We start from the raw sequence: 17,732 nt of genomic DNA, 5'->3' as shown, positions 1-17,732 counted from the left end.
GAAAACTGGTGACTCTTAAGTAGAAGCCAACTTACCTGAGACTGTTTGAAAACATCCTTCCCAACCACATCCAGGTTTGAGGGGTCTTTGATGGAACTAACATACTCAGAAACAGCCTTGATCACCACATCACAGGGAGGAAGCACCAGCTGATGAGCTCGCACCTAGAAGAGATAAGATACGCAAGGTACACTGACATCAGTGATGGATCACTAAGACAAAGAGTGAGGTAGGGGGCGCCTGGGTGGCTCAGTGGGTTAAAGCCTCTGCCTTCGGCTCAGGCCCTGATCTCAGGGTCCTGGGATCGAGCCCCACATAGGGCTCTCTGCTCCGTGGGGAGCCTGCTTCCTCCTCTCTCTCTGCCTGCCTCTCTGCCTACTTGTGATCTCTGTCTGTCAAATAAATAAATAAAATCTTTTAAAAAAAAGAGTGAGGTAGGCCTAAGACAGAGAATTCAAACTCAGTAAATGTACTGATAGATAGTTAAAATCTTTTCTTTGAAAATATTTTCCCCTGTAATTCCCAGTATACAACACTTGGAAAAGATCAAACAGTATAAAGAAAGATAACATCATATCATTTATAATCCTACTATAGAGAGAGCCACTAGTTGATGACACTGTCATAATTCATCAGTTTTCTTTCATAATACCATTTGGCTGCTTCACTATTTTCCTATTAAAGGTAAGGTTTTAATTTGTAGACCAGGTTTGGATCCCGATTTGAACTAACCACAAAAAAGCCTTTTTGGGACAATCAGGAAGATCTTAAAATGGACTAGATATTAAAATGATACCAAGAAATTATCATTAATTTTGTTAAGAGTAATAATATCATTGTGCTCATGCATGAAAATGCCCTTATGTTTTAGAGATGCATATCGTAGAATGTGCGAGTCAAATGACTTGAGGTCCAGAATTTATTTTATAATACATTAGCAACAGAAACAAACAAACAAACAAAAAACCAGCAAGTGTGGCTACATCTTGATAACTGTTGGAGCTAGAAGATGTTACAATAGTCACTTCCTATGCTATTATTTTCTCTATTTTTACGATGCTCGAAAATTTTTTAAATACAGGGTTTTTTTAATGCCATGATAAAAATGTAGGTATGATTTGTTGTTCACTCTCCAGTTATATAATTACAAGCTTCCTAAAATTATAATTAGTCAAAGAGTATAAACTTCTTAAAGACTTTTTATATAAAATTGTTTGGGCAAAAGGCTGTACCACTGATTCCTTCAACAAGTGTTTGCTGCCTATTGTGTACTAACTAGATACTGTCATAGGCACTAAGAATAAAGCAGTGAACAAGACAGAAAGATCGCTATCCCCATGGAAGCTTAAACTGCAGTGTAGGCATGTCAGGATAGGGTGAGGGGAGTCAAACAGAATAAACAAGTAAAATGCATACTGTGCTAGATGTAGATAAGTGCTACGGAGAAAATCTAAGCAGAGGATGGCCTTGGGAATTCAAGTGTGTGCATGCATGTGCACAAGAACATAATATTAAATAAGATGGTCAGGAAAGGCCTCACTGAGAGTATGACATTTGAGAAAACCTCTTAGAGTGAGGCACAAAGCTATGTGGGAGGGAAAAGCATCCCAAGTAGAAGGAATAATAAGTACAAAGGTTCTACAAACAAAAGAAAAGAAGAGATGACATAATAACTGTATCAGAGGCCAGTCAGTACAGGACTTTGTAGGCCATGGTCACAACTGAGTGAGTGACATGAAGAGCCACTGGAGGATTTTGAATACAGAAGTAACATGATCTGAATCAGTTTTTAACCTTCACTCTTGCTGTTGTACTGAGAACAGGTTTTGGGGAGGGAAGAGTGCAAACAGAAGACCAATAGTCAATAAGCTGTTCTAATAATCCAAGCAAGAAATAATGGTGGCTTGACCAGTGTAGTAGCAATGAAAATGGTGAGAAGTGGACATATATTGGAGGGAGAACTAATGGTATTTGCTGGCAGAGGAAATACAGGGTGTGAGAAAGAGAGCAAGAAGTCAAGGATGACCTATGGTTTTTAGCCTGAGCAATTAGAAGGATGAGACTGCCATTAATAAAAATGGGGAAGGCTCTGGGAGGAACACATTTAGGGGAAAGATCACAAGTTTCCACTTAGATACACTTCCTTAAGATGTTTAGTAGGCTGTTAGATATTACAATCTGGAGTTCAAGAGGGATGTTAACACTAGAGATACAGATTTAGGAGTCATCAATGGATTGGTGATACTTAAAGTCATGAGATTGGATGCTATTAATCACTAAGGCAAAATGTGTAGGGAGAACTGAGAGAAGGGACCAAGGACAGAATTCAGGGACACTCCAAACATAAGAAGTAGAGAAGAAGACAAAGAAGCAACAAAGGAAACAGTAACAGCAGCCAGTGAAGCAGGAGGGAAACTAGAAGAGAGTGGTGTCCTTAAAGCCAAGTGAAGAACATGTTCTAAGGAAGAGGGAGTAAGCAATTGGGTCAAATGCCACTAACTGGTCAAGTAAGATGAAAACTGAAAACTGGCCATTAGATTTATTAACATCAAGGATTATGAACATCTGGACCTCGTCAAGAACAATTTAAAACAGACTGCAGAAAGAATAGGGAAAATGGATAATAAACAGTTCAAGTGTAGATGATTCTCTAGAGGGTTTTGCTATAAGGGAAGGAAGAAATGTGGGCCATAGAGAAAAGGAAAGATGGAACAATAGCTTGGATGGAGGGAGTAAGGTCAAGAGCAGGATTTGCTTTATTTTTTTAAGATGGATGCATGGTTATAAATTTGATGGGAAAAATCCAATGAAGAGAGAAAAACTGATGATGCAGGAGAAAGAAGTAAGAATTGCAAAAGTGATGCCCTTCAGTTAGCAAGAGGGAATGTGATTTGGCATGTCAGTAGAGGGGTTGGCCTTAGATGGGAACATGGACAGGTCATCCACAGTTAACACAAGGCAAGCAGAACACGCAGGCACATAGATGCATGTAGGTGAGAAGATGAAAGGCTAGGAGCCGGTGAAGTGCTGTTTCAAATGCTTCCATTTCCTTAGTGAAATGGGAAGCTAGCTCATGAGCTGACAGTGAGCAAGGAGGAGGGAGTATCAGCGGCTTAAGGAGAGAGGGAAAGGTATGAACTAGCAGAGTGAAAGAATTAGAGAAAAGTTATATATTCACCAACTTACACTACCACCAGAAACATACGGGAGTATCAGTTTCAACATAGCCTCAACAGGAGTGGATAGACTCATTTTTCAGTATCCGCCAAACTGTTAGGTTAAAAAAAATTATTTGATTTACATGTGTGATCACTAGGAAGATTTAACACCTATCTAGTCATACTACTGGCCACTATATTTCTTCTGTGAACTGTCCACTTCAGTCCTTCGCTCATTATCTCATTTACTGGGGTATTAGTATTTTACTTCATAGGTTTATATGAATCATTAAGATATTAAGGGTATTGTCTTGAAGAGATGGTGCTGGGAAAACTGGACAGGTACATGAAGAAGAAAGAAACTTGTCCATTCTTTTACACCATACACAAAAAGAAACTCAAAATGGATTAAAGACTTAAATGTGAGACCTGAAAACATAAAAATCCTTGAAGAGGGCACAGGCAGTAATCTGTTTGACAATGGTCATAACAACATTGTTCTAGACATGACTCCTGAGGCAAGGGAAACAAAAGGAAAAATAAACTATTGGGACTACAAAATAAAAAGCTTCTGTGCAGCAAAGGAAACAATCAACAGAATGAAAAGGCAACCTATAACTGAATGGAAGAAGATATTTGCAAATGACATATATGATAAGGGGTTTACATCTAAAATATAGAACAAACTGATATAACTCAACACCCCAAAAGACAAAAAATCCAATTAAAAAATGGGCAGAAGACATGAACAGAGATTTCTACAAAGAAGACACGAAGATGGCCAACAGACACATGAAAAGATGCTCAATATCACTTATCATCAGGGAACTGCAAATCAAAACTAACAATGAGTATCACCTCACACCTGTCAGAATGGCTGAAATCAAAAACACAATAAACAACAGGTGTTGGTGAGGATGTGGAGAAAAAGGAACCCTCCTGCACTGTTGGTGGGAAGGCAAAGTGGTGCTGACACTGTGGAAAACAGTACGGAGTTTTCTCAAAAAGTTAAAAATAGAACTGCCTTACAATCCAGTAATGGCACTACTGGGTATTACACAAAGAACATGAAAACACTAATTAAAAACTATATATGTACTCCTATGTTTATTGCAGTACTATTTACAATAGCCATATTATGGAAGCAGCCCAAGTGTCCATCAATAGATAAATGGATAAAGAAGATGTGGTATGTATGTATGTGTGGGTGTTATGTGTATATGTGTGGGTGTTATGTGTATGTGTGTGTATGTATATATATATATATATATATATATATATATATATATATATATATATTCAGCCATAAACAGGAATGAAATCTTGCCATTTGCAATGACATGGATGGAGCTACAGAGTATACTGCTAAGTATACACTGCTAAGTGAAATAAATCAGTCAGAGAAAGACAAATACCATATGATTTCCCTCATATGTGGAATTTAAGTAAGAAAAAAATGAACAAAGCAAAAAAAAAAAAAAGAGAGACAAATCAAGAAACAGACTCTTAACTGTAGAGAACTGATGGTTACCAGAAACAGGGATGGGTGTGGAGATGGATTAAATAGGTGATGGTGACTAAGGAGTGCACTTGTCTGGGTGAGCACTTGATGCGTGGAATTATTGAATCACTATACTGTATACCTCAAAGTAATATAATACTGTGTGTTAACTATACTGGAAAAAGATATTAAGGGTATTGATCATAATTATAATTTCTGCATTTGAAATATTTTAAGCCTAATGAAAGATAATTATTCTATCAAAACTCCGATGGAAAAAACCTGATATCCCCTAGGCATGGATGTATAGGCAGGAAATGGGGGCACTTTACCTTAAGTGATGCAAGGGGATGCTCTGGTCCCAAGAGGCTCCAGTGAAAAGCAGCCAGGTCCTCATCTGGAAGAATGTGGTTACCTATAAAGTACATTTGTCATTTATTGACTGTGCAAATGTTTTCATAGAACCTCCAGGCCATGAAAGGGCTTCTGGGGAAGAAAATAATCAAATAATTCACAGAGGTATAGATTCTCAATGTAATAACTATAGTATCTATGTGTTGATTACTTACTATGTAGCACATGCATTATATGTTTTATTATTGTAATAACCATGCCTAAGAGTGTTATTATCCCTATTTTACAGATAAGGAAACAGAGGTTCAGACAAGTTTGGGACATAGCCCATAGTAGCTTGGTTAATAAGTGCCCCCACCAGGATAAGAAGCAAGCTCTAAAGCCCATCCTATTATCTATCATCTAGTCATTCTGCCTTTTATAATAGCACCCACAATTACTGACTGCCTACTAAGTGCTCGGCATTTTATACGTCTCATTTCATTTAATTCTGTCAATAACACAATGAGGTATACTATTCCATTTCACAGATGAAGAAATTGAAACCAGGGAGGTGTGACTTCAGCGATTTGTCACAGGCCTAATTCTATGACTTGTGCTGACTCCATTAGATGTGCCAAACTCAAATCCTTTGGGATTATAAGCAGAGGTTACACCTGAGACGATATATTAACCTTCATGTTGTAGGTACTTAGAAAGCCACCTGAAAACATAATCAACTCTCGGGGTGCTTGGGTGGCTCAGGTGGTTAACTGGTCCAGTTGGACAGGTGGTCCAACTCTTGGTTTCAGTTCAGGTCATGATCTCAGGATCCTGGGACTGAGCCCCGTATCAGGTTCTGCATTCTGCAGAAGTCTGCTTTAAGATTCTCTCTCCCAGGGGTGCCTGGGTGGCTCAGTGGGTTAAGCCTCTGCCTTCAGCTCAGGTCATGATCCCAGGGTCCTGGGATCGAGCCCCGCATCAGGCTCTCTGCTCCGCAGAGAGCCTGCTTCCTCCTCTCTCTCTGCCTGCCTCTCTGCCTACTTGTGATCTCTGTCTGTCAAATAAATAAAATCTTTAAAAAAAAGATTCTCTCTCCCTCTCCTGCTGCCCCTCCCCCACATGCATTTTTTCTCTCTCTCTCAAATAAATAGATAAATCTTTAAAAAAAAAATAACCAACTCTCTGGAGTTTACTTTTTTTTAAAAAAAAAGATTTTATTTATTTATTTGGCAGACAGAGATCACAGGTAGGCAGAGAGACAGGCAGAGAGAGAGAAGGAAGCAGTCTCCCTGCTGAGCAGAGAGCCCGATGTGGGGCTCGATCCCAGGACTCTGGGATCATGACCTGAGCTGAAGGCAGAGGCTTTAACCCACTGAGCCACCCAGGTGCCCCTGGAGTTTACTTTTAAATACATCTTTAAAAGATAAATTGATGGATGGCTAGAATGGACAGATATATGATAAAGCAAGTATAGGAAAATGTTAATGGCAGAATATAGGTGGTAGATATAGGATATACAGGATTTTCACTACCAAATTCTTTCAATTTTGCTGTGTGTTTGGAAATTCTTATAATACAATGTTAGCACAAGAGAAAAAGAAAAAAAACATATACAACAATTTGTGTTCTTCATCTAAATTGAGACAGCCTGAAAGAAATGTTAATGCTCTGAATAGGTAACCAAAACTATCTGGGGCTAGTAAAACATTTGGCCTAAGACAGTACTCTGTATAAAATGTTATGGAATGTAAGAAAAAAAGTTTTACAAAAATCAAAATAATTTTCTAGGATGTCCTATATTAAATTCATAAGACAAACGTGCTGAGTTTCTAATAAGCAGCCCAAAAGCCTGCTGGTTTTTCCCCAGTACAGTGTTTAGCATGTGGACTTTAAAAAGATAAGTTCAATTATGACAGGCTAAATTGCTGGTCTTCATGTCTTAACATTGGAACAGGAAACTTCACCAATCACTGGAGCCTGTTGTTGGATACCTACCTAGCAGTGCAGCAAATATGGGAAAATTCATTCGCTTCAAGCCCAGCTGCTTGGCTACCTCCTGCATCAGGAACTGATTGGTAGTGAGATTCTTCCCATTCCAGCTCAGCTTCAGAGCATGGGAACTGTAGTAAGAAGGAATATTGTAGAGAGCATACTCGGAATCATGGGCAAGAAGGCCATGGAAGCCATTTTCCCTGAAAAAAGCCACCACTTCCAAATGGTGGTCTTCAAGGCTCTGAAAGACCTAGGAGGGAAGAAGAGAGGAACATGTCATGTAACAGAAACTGACTATATTTGGTTAGAGTCCAGAAAGTTAGTAACAAAAGTTTGTAGTTGAAATTGAAGATCACTCTTAAGATCTAAGATCACGGCTGAACACAATACTCAACAACATCAAAAGTGTCTCCCAGATTCAAACTTGATTATTCCTACTATAAACAAAGATAGTATTATCTATGTTTTCATTGAGATGCCCAGTGCTTTCATGAAACTGTGGTGTGAGGCATTTCAAGAGAATACTGAAATTAACATGGTATATATTACTTAAATTTCTGCTGCACACAGTAACAGAAGAAATCTTTGTTGGAAAGATAATAAAGCTATTATTTATTGCTCATCACCTTCTATATGCCACATATACCTTACCTACATTATCTCATTGTCAGAACAACCAAGAATAAGGTAGGTATGGATGAAAAAACTTACATGTAGAAATAGACACAGACAGGTTAAATTAACATAGTTAGAATCTGATTCTAAGTTCATCTAACTTTTTTTTTTTTAATCTAACACCTTTCCAAAAAATCCTTGCTTGTGGGTACCTGGGTGGCTCAGTTGTTTAAGCCTCTGACTCTTGGTTTTGGCTCAGGTCATGATCTCATGGATGGTGAGATGGAGCCCCAGGTTGGGCTCCATGCTCAGCAGGGCGTCTGCTTGAAAAGTCTCGCCCTCTGCCCCTCCCCCAACTCACCGGGGTCGGCGGGGCGGCTGCTGCACTGTCTCTCTAAAATAAATAAATAAACCTTTAAAAAAATCCTTGCTTGCTTTCTTAGGAACATCTTAGACCACAGAGCACTTCCAGCAGGTAGAGGTCAGAAACGTCACCCCATTTTGGAAATGGGAAAACTAAGTCTATGAGAGGTTGGCTGCCCCTAAAGCTGCATAATGAATGAGAGTACACAGGATTCAAACTCAGGCTGTTCTGAATCCGGAATGTACTTTTCTACCATACCAGGCTTCTTCCTAGAGACATTATTTTTCATGTAACAGAGGCAGACCCTTAAATGCCCTTCCGGTGTATGCCTCTATCCCTGCACTTAGAACATACTGAGATAATCTGCATACTGGTTATACCTTGCTAACTTCCTCGACTACAGAGACTTAATTTATCTCTTTATTCCTGATTCCAACATAAAACCTGGAGCATAACAATATGAGTAATAATGGTTAACAGATACTGAATACATACTATGTGCTAAGCAGCATTCCAAGTACTCTGCATTCATTAACTCATTTAATATTCAATCTTATAAGGCCATATCTATTATTATCATCTCCATTTTTACATTGCGATTCCTAAGGTCGCATGGCCAGAAGGAACAAAGCCTGGATTTTGGCTCTCGAACCTATGGACCTAAATATTTTTGCTGAACTCAAATAACCTATTTTATTTTCACTTAAATTACAAAATAATGGTAGTTTTCTGCAACCTGACTGGAGTTTCAATGCATAAAGCTTCTGCTAGGCTATGGGAAGAGACTAGTCACAGCAGATAGTCATGTCACACATTAAGTCCACAAGGGGAGGGTCACTGATAAGCAGATAGCACACAACGTGTGTACATGTTTGTTTTCTAAGCAAAGGAACCAATAATCCTTACTTTGTGTGGCAACATATTTACACCTAGAGTTATGATGAACTCCAGTTGAGTCAGAGTAGGAGTATAGTTTATGCTGTCCACTGGTGCTAGTTTGTTCCAGCATACCTCTCATACAAGTCACTCACTGAGCATTCATCTGTACCAGGAGTAGTGCTAAGTATGGTACCTTCCATCTCTTCATCACAATCAGACCAAGTAGGTGTTACAAGTCCCATCTTACAGATGAGGAAACTGAGGCTCAGAGAAGCAACGTGCCTTGCTCAGGGCCACGGAGCATTCCAAATGTCCATCGACAGAAAAAATGGTTAAACAAAATATGGCATAACCATACAAGGGAATATTACTTAGCTATAAAAAGGAATGAAGCACTGATTCATGCTACAACATCAATGAACTTAAAAACAATATTGAGTGCAAGAAGCCAGAGAAAAAGGCCACGTATTATATGTTTCCTTTTATATGAGCTTTCCAGAATAGAAAAATCCACTGAGAGGGAAAAATAGATTAGTGGTTTCTAGGGACTGGGGGAAAAGGGAAATGAAGAATGACTGCTAGAAGGTACTGAGTTTCCTTTTGGGGTGTTAAAAATGTTCTGGAATTAGTGATCATAGCTGCACAACTCTGTGACTACAACTTATACACCTTAAAAATGGTAAATTTTGGGGTGCCCAAGTGTCTCAGTTGGTTGAGTGGCAGACTCTCGATTTCAGCTCAGGTCATGACCTCAGGATCCTGGGATCAAGCCCTGAGTCAAGCTCTGCACTCAGTGGAAGTCTGCTTAAGGATTCTTTCTCTCCCTCTACCCCTCCTCCCACTCAACTGTGCATTCTCTCTAAGTAAATCTTTTTTTTTCTAAGTAAATCTTTTTAAAAAATGGTAAATTTTATGGTATTATGTGAATTATATTCCAATTATTAAAAAGCAGAACTAGAATTCAAATTCAGCTGTCTACAAAGCCCATGCTCCCTAAATCTCACTTTTAAAACGTATGGAAAATTTTAAACACACAAAGGTAAAGAAAATACCATAACGAATTTCTATGATACCATTATCCTGTTTCAACCACTATCAATGTTAAGTCATTGTTTCATCTACTATGCTGCCCTTTTGTTCTGGCATTTTTATTTTTTTTAAAGATTTTATTTATTTATTTGTCAGAGAGAGAGAGAGAGGGAGAGAGAGTGAGCGACCACAGGCAGACAGAGTGGCAGGCAGAGGGAGAAGCAGGCTCCCTGCCGAGCAAGGAGCCTGATGTGGGACTCAATCCCAGGCTGCTGGGATCATGACCTGAGCCGAACGCAGCCACCCAACCAACTGAGCCACCCAGGCGTCCCTGTTCTGGCATCTTTAAATGCACTTTTTAAGTCATGACTAAAAAAAACCACATAAAATTCACCATCTGAACCATTTTTAAGTGTATAGTTCAATAGTGTTAGATTAATAACACTGTTGTGAAACACATCTCCAAAACTTTTTAATCTTGCAAATCTGAAACTCTATACCCATTAAACAACTCCCGATTTTCACCTCTCCCCCAGCTCCTGGCAACCACCCTTCCACTTTCTATGAATTTGACTACTTTAGATACCTCATATAAGTGGAATCATACAGTATTTGTCTTTTTATGACTGACTTTTTTCACTCAACATAATGTCCTTCAAATTCATTCACACTATAGTATGTGACAGGCTTTCTTTTTAAGGCTGAATAATTTTCCATTCTATGTACACACCACAATTTCTTCCCCTGTTAATCAATGGACTTATGGGTTACATCCACTTCTTGGCTATTATGACTAACACTGCTCTAAACATAGATGTGAAAAATATCTCTTCAAAATCCTGTTTTCAGGGGTGCCTGTGTGGCTCAGTGATTAAGCATCTGCCTTTGGCTCAGGTCATGATTCCGGGGTCCTGGGATCGAGCCCCACATGGGGCTCCCTGCTCAGCGGGAAGCCTGCTTCTCTCTCCCCCACTCCTCCTGCTCATGTTCCCTCTCACTGTCTCTCTCTCTCTCTCTGTCAAATAAATAAATAAATAAATCTTTAAAAATCAAAACAAAATCCTGTTTTCAGTTCTTTTGGGTAAATACTCAGAAGTGGAATTGCTGAATTACATAGTAGTTTCATTTTTAATTTTTTAAAAAGAACTTCCATATTGCTTTTCATAGAGGTTGCTTGATTTTATATTCCCACCAACAATGCACAAGGTTCTAACCTCTCTACAACCTCACCAAAACTTCTTTTCCTTTCTTTTTTATAGTAGCAATCCTAATGAGTATGAGGTGGTATCTCGTTTTCATTTTCATTTCTCTGATAGTTAATGATGCTGAACATCTTTTCATATGATTGTTGGTCATTTCTGGCATAGTTTCAAGCAAATTCCAGATATCAAATCACCTATAAATACTTCTTTATCTGTAACAGATGAAGAGTTAAAAAAAGAACACACAAAACTATCATTTCAGCAAAATTAACAAGTTTTTTAATATCTTAATATCCAGTTCCTACTCTATTTTCCAAGATTACCTTAAAAATGTCTTTTGACAAAAAAAAAATGTCTTTTGACAGCTGGTTTGTTCAAATCAGGATCCCAGTAAGGTCCACATGCTGCACTTGGTTGATATGGCTTCTAAGTATCTTAATTTTAACAGTTGCCCCTGCCTTTATTAAATGCCATTTACCTGTTGCAAAAACCATAACTCACTTTTTAAATTACAAAGATAATATGGATTATTCTACAGATGGTGTTGAGATAACCGGACATTTGTTTGAGAACAATAAGATAGATCCATTCCTCACATTTTAACTAGGATAACCATAAAAATAATAGAAGATTTCATGGGGATTTTTAAAAATATAATTTCACAGTGAGGAAAATTTATGTATAAGAGAAAACCCAGTAAGAGTAAAGAGGAAGATCAATCCTCTTGACTAAATAAAAATAAAACATTTCTGTTTGGGAAAAGCCAAAGTAAGTAAACTCAAAAGACAATTGACAAACTGCAAAAAAACCTGCAACTCATAGTATAGAGGGTTAATTTCTCTAATAGAAAAGAAAAAACCCAAGAACACAAGAAAACAGTTCACACACAAAAAAATGAAAAAACAAATTGATTGTAAGCATGTAAGAAGATGATCAAATTCACTTGTGATAAGAAGGGAAAATTAAAACAATACTGAAAGACGATATTTCAACTATAACATTACCAAATATTATACTGGTAAGGGAAACAGGCACACACAAATATTGAAGGTAGGCATGTAAATGATATAATCTCTATGGAGAAAAATTTGGCAAGATCTGTCAAAATTACAAATGCACATATCCTTTGACCCAGTAATTTTGCTTCTATGGAATGATCTTTTAGATATGTAAAGTACTTGGAACAACACAAGTGCTTAGGTATTGGCAAGAGCACTGCAAATGTACAAGTATTCGTTATAGTATTATTATAATAGCTGAAAACTGGAAAAAATCTAACTGCCCATCAATAAGAGACTAGTTATTTAAGTTATTACATATACATACAACGGAAAGGGTGGAACCATAAAATATAAGCACAAAACTTTTATGTACTCACATGGAAAAATCATGATACAGTAAATAGAAAAGCAAAATACAAATTATGTATAGTATGCTACTATTTTTTGAAATGTATACTTATGGTGTGTGTAGCAAGTAGTTTTTTTTTGTTTTTTTTTTTTTGTTTTTTTTTTAAAGATTTTATTGATTTATTCAACAGAGAGAGAGATCACAAGTAGGCAGAGAAGCAGGCAGAGAGAGAGGGGGAAGCAGGCTCCCTGCTGTGCAGAGAGCCCGATGTGGGGCTCGATCCCAGGACCCTAAGATCGTGACCTGAGCTGAAGGCAGAGGCTTAACCCACTGAGCCACCCAGGCGCCCCTGTAGCAAGTAGTTTTAAGTATTTGCTCTCATAGGCATACTAACTTTGGAATAATACACAACTAACTGATTATATTGGTCAACTCTGGAGAAAAGAATCTAGTGACTATGGACAGGGGTGAAAGGGAGATTTTAATCAAATATCCTTTTGTACCTTTTGAATATTTATAATGTGAATTGCAATATTTAATACAAAAGATAAATTACAACTGAATAAAAGAATATACTCCAGATAAAAAAAAATAAAAAATACAGAAAGGTATATGGTGAAAAGTAATACAGGGATGCATCAGAGATATTGTGGGTTCAGTTTCAGCACACTGCAATAAAGCAAATATCTCAATAAAGCAAGCCAAATGAATTTTTTAGTTTCCCAGTGCATATAAGTTATGTTTACACTATACTGTAGTCTATTAAGTGCACAACAGCATTATGTCTCCAAGTATATTCCTTAGTTTAAAAATCCTTTATTGTTAAAAAATACTAACAATCATCTGAGCTACAAGTCATAATAATTTTGGTGGAGCAGGGTTTTGCCTCGATGTTCATGGCTGCTGGCTGATCAGGGTGGTGGATGCTGAAGGCTGGGGTGGCTGTGGCAATTTCTAAAGACAGTAATGAAGTTTGTCACACTGACTCTTCCTTTCAGGAATATTTCTCTGTAGCACCTGGTGCCATTTGATAGCATTTTACCCACGGTAAAATTTCTTTCAAAAGTGGAGTCGATCCCTCAAATCCTGCCACTGCTTATCAACTAAGTTTATGTAATATTCTAAACCACTTGGTGTCATTGCAACAATCTTCCCAGCATCTTCACCAGGAGCACATTCCATCTCAAGAAACTACTTTCTGTGCTCATCTATAAGAGAGAACTCCTCACCCGTTCATTTTATTTTGAGATTGCAGCAATTTAGTCACATGTTCAGGTTTCACCTCTAATTCCAGTTCTCTTGCTTTTTCTACCATATCTGCAAAGTACTTCCTCTGTTGGTTTTGAATACCTCAAAGTCATCCATGAGGGTTGGAATCAACTTATTCTGAACTCTCAATAATGTTGATATGTTGACTTCTTCCCATGAATCGTGAGTATTCTTTTTTTTTTTTTTAAAGATTTTATTTATTTATTTGACAGAGATCACAAGTAGACAGAGAGGCAGGCAGAGAGAGAGAGAGGGAAGCAGGCTCCCTGCTGAGCAGAGAGCCCGATGCGGGACTCGATCCCAGGACCCTGAGATCATGACCTGAGCCAAAGGCAGCGGCTTAACCCACTGAGCCACCCAGGCGCCCCAGAATCGTGAGTATTCTTAAAGGCATCTAGTATTCCAGATGGCATCTAATATCCTAGATGTCAATTCTTCCCAGAAGATTTTCAGTTTACTCTGCCCAGATCCATCAGAGGAATCACTACCTATGTCAGCTATAGCCTTACAAAATTTCTTAAATAACAAGACTTGAAAATTGAAATTATTCTTTAATTCATGGGCTGCAGAATGGGTGCTGTGTTAGAAAGCATGAAAACAACATTAATTTGGTGTATATCTCCATCAGAGCTCTTGGGTAACCAGGTACACCGTCAATGGGCAGTCATATTTTCAAAGGATTCTTTTTCTGAGCAGTAGGTCTCACCTATGGGCTTAAAATAGTCAGTGAACCATGTTGTAAACAGATGTGGTGTCATCCAGGCTTTGTTCTTCCATTTATAGGGCACAGACAAAGTATATTTACCATAATTCTTAAGGGCCCTAGGATTTTCAGAATGGTAAATGAGCACTGGCTTCACCTTAAATTTACCAGCCACATTTGCCCCTAACATGTTAGCCTGTCCTTTGTAGATTTGAAGCCAGGCATTGACTTCTCCTCTCTAGATATGAAAGTCCTAGATGGCATGTTTTTCCAATAGAAGACTATTTCACATACATGGAAAACCTGTTTAATGTAGCCTCCTTCAAGGAATACCTTAGCTAGATCTTCTGGATGACTTGCTGCAGCTTCTACATCAGCACTTGCTGCTTTACCATACAGTTTTATGTTCTGGAGATGAATTCTTTCCTTAAAGACTACGAACCAACCTCTACTAGCTTCAAACTTTTCTTCTGTAGCTTCTTAGAATTAAGGAGAATTAGGTTCTTCCTCTGGATTAGGCTTTGACTTAAGGGGATGTTGGAGCTGGCTTGATTCAGCAAATGCTGTTGGAAAAATGGTACCAACAGACTTGATGCAGGGTTGTCAGAAATCTCCAATTTGTAAAAAAAAAAAAAAAATGCAGTGTCTGAAATGCAATAAAGCAAAGGGCAATAAAATGAGGTATGCCAGTATTCCTTTTACCCCCCATTCACTAAAGGTAATAATTATTTCAGGTCTCTCCTCTGAGAAGTATGATTAAGTAGATCTAGGGCTAGGCTGGGAATATATTTCTTAGACCATTTTATTGAGGTATGATTGACATACAAATAGCTGTACATAATTAATGTATATAATTCAAGTTTAGAGATAAGAATCATCACCATGGTCTATGCCATAAACATACCCATAACCCCCAGAAGTTTCTTCCTGCCCTCTTATTTCTTGTGATAAAAGCACTTAAAATAAGATTTACTGTCTTAGCAAAGTTCTAAGTAACTTATTAATCATGAGCACTATGCTATACAGATCTCTAGGACTCATTTGTCTTCTATAACCAAAACTTTGCACCCTTTGACTAATACTTCCCCAATACTCCTTCCTGACAGCTCCTGGCCACCACCATTCTACTCTCTGCGTCTGTGAGTGACAATTTTAGATTCCTCATATAAGTGGTATCATGAAGGACTTGTCCTTCTGTGTCTGGCTTATTTCACTTAGCATGACGTCCTCCAGGTTATCCATGTTGTCCCAAATGGCAGGATTTCCTTTTGTGAGGCTGAATAATATTCTACTGTCTGTATAAACCATATTTTCTCTATTTATTCATCCAACAATGAACACTTAGGTTACTTTCAAGAACCCCAGGTGATTGTCATGATGAGGCAAGTTGAAGAAACAGTGCTCTCTAGTCAGATCACACCGCGTGGCAATTTATTTTTTCGCAAAATATCTAGACTTATCTGATGGCAATTAAATCCTGACCAGGGAAAGGAAGAAGCCTTCTAGCCACAATGCTCCTCAGAATAGCTGAGTACCCTGGCTCCATTTCCATGTGTGATGACTGCTGCCACCTGTAAGCAGACTGACTTCCAGTTCCTGGTTCAAACTGATTCAGTTATTTGTTAACCTTGCAATTTTTCAAGAGACTAAAATGATTTAGGTGAGTTTAAACAACATACCCAAAATACTTAGAAAAGAAGCACACTTGAACTTTAAAGAAAGTAAGAGTTGAGATTCTGAACAACTGCCTATAGCTTTTAATTACTAGCTCACTCTTCAGTACAACAAATACAAATTGAAGGCCTTCTAAGTGCCAGGATGCAGACTGCACAGAGTAAGACACTTAATATACATGTTAAGAAGTTATTACCACAGGATGCCATGGAAACATAGAGGAAAGGGACTTAACCAGTCAATGAGGCAATGCTATCCATAGGATGCAACACTTTTATTTATAAAACTCAAGGGAAACAACTCTCTGAGAAAAGTTTAATGTCTCATTTCACTTTGTAAGTCAAGGGGAGGGGTGGATTATGTTTAAGTCCACTTTAGCAATAGAAATATGGACAGTTTAGGGACGCCTAGGTGGCTCAGTTGGTTAAGCGGCTGCCTTCGCCTGAGGTCATGATCCCAGCGTCCTGGAATCGAGTCCCACATCGGGCTCCTTGCTCAGCAGGGAGCCTGCTTGTCTCTCTGCCTCTGCCCGCCACTCTGCCTGTGCTCTCTCTCTCTCTCTCTCTCTCTAATAAATAAATAAAACCTTTAAAAAAAAAAGACTAAAAAAAAAAAGAAATATGGACAGTTTAGTCTACGGCCATACCACCCTGAACGCGCCCGATCTCGTCTGATCTTGGAAGCTAAGCAGGGTCGGACCTGGTTAGTACTTGGATGGGAGAAATATGGACAGTTTACATTTCAGCTGCAAGGTCTTTGTGCCTTGGAGTCTAACTACTGAAAAAAGGGAGACCAAAACTACTATTGAAACAAATTTTCATCACTACACACTGTGTAGCCCAGCAACTGGTAAGAGACCAAACTGAGAGTCATGAAGCTAAAGAATATAGAACTCAAAAGTAAGAACAGCAGCAATTAAAAAAAGAAAAAACAATTTAAGGCAACATCAACAAACTGGCCTTCCCTCCTGACTGTAGTAACTCAACTATCTACAACCCTACAACCCTACAACACATGCATTGTATAATCTTTGCCATTAAATATCTCCATCAGACGAGAGATAGAACACTGATCCAATGTTGGTAAAGGCTATTAAGGTACTAGTTTTAATTTGCAAATACCCAATATTAGTAACCTCAATTACTATGAAGCTTTGTGGTTCATTTGGGGGCTAGAGACTCTACTTTGAGAGTAACTTCTACCATTGGAAGATATAGCAGGAATTTCAGTATCTAGTGGACCTCTGCTTAAACTCCAGTGATGGGTAAGTCATGGGCAAGTCACTTAGCTTCTTCATCTATAAAGTCGAGATTTTGCAAATTCCTGATTTTAAGACTTAGAAATTACTACTCATAAATTATTGAACACATCTGAAACTAATGATGTACTATAAGTTGGCTAATTGAATTTAAATAAAAAAGACTTAGAAATTATATAAAATACCTTACATGTAGGATCTGAAAAAGTGGTTATAAAATAAATTATAGTCTGTTAATTTTGCAGAGATGAAGCCTATAGTGTGTACTACTCTCTGTAGGTCCTGAGAAATCATTTGAGACAAGTAGATACCAATATAGGCTACCTGTTCTGCCCAAAGCAAATTTTAATGATTGAGAAATCAGAAAGCCTGTTACAAAAATAGAAAAAGTTCATTATTACA

General features: G+C 38.1%; 1 protein-coding gene across 2 annotated transcripts in view; it reads right to left on the bottom strand.

Annotated features, from left to right (window-relative positions):
* Positions 1-17,732, bottom strand: part of LOC111139931 (family with sequence similarity 120C) — a 111,235-nt gene that overhangs the window by 81,214 nt on the left and 12,289 nt on the right. For both annotated transcript variants that reach the window (XM_022492344.1, XM_022492345.1), the window contains exons 2-4: positions 6,991-7,237; positions 4,992-5,074; positions 36-164 (exon numbers count right to left, since the gene is read on the bottom strand). In XM_022492344.1, the coding sequence (XP_022348052.1) occupies positions 36-164; positions 4,992-5,074; positions 6,991-7,237 (459 nt within the window). The remainder of the gene's footprint in view (positions 1-35; positions 165-4,991; positions 5,075-6,990; positions 7,238-17,732) is intronic.

This window comes from Enhydra lutris, unplaced genomic scaffold, assembly GCF_002288905.1.
Source record: "Enhydra lutris kenyoni isolate GAN:26980312 unplaced genomic scaffold, ASM228890v2 scaffoldscaffold125, whole genome shotgun sequence".
Classification (NCBI taxonomy): domain Eukaryota; kingdom Metazoa; phylum Chordata; class Mammalia; order Carnivora; family Mustelidae; genus Enhydra; species Enhydra lutris.
This window is presented reverse-complemented; position numbering and strand designations above follow the sequence as displayed.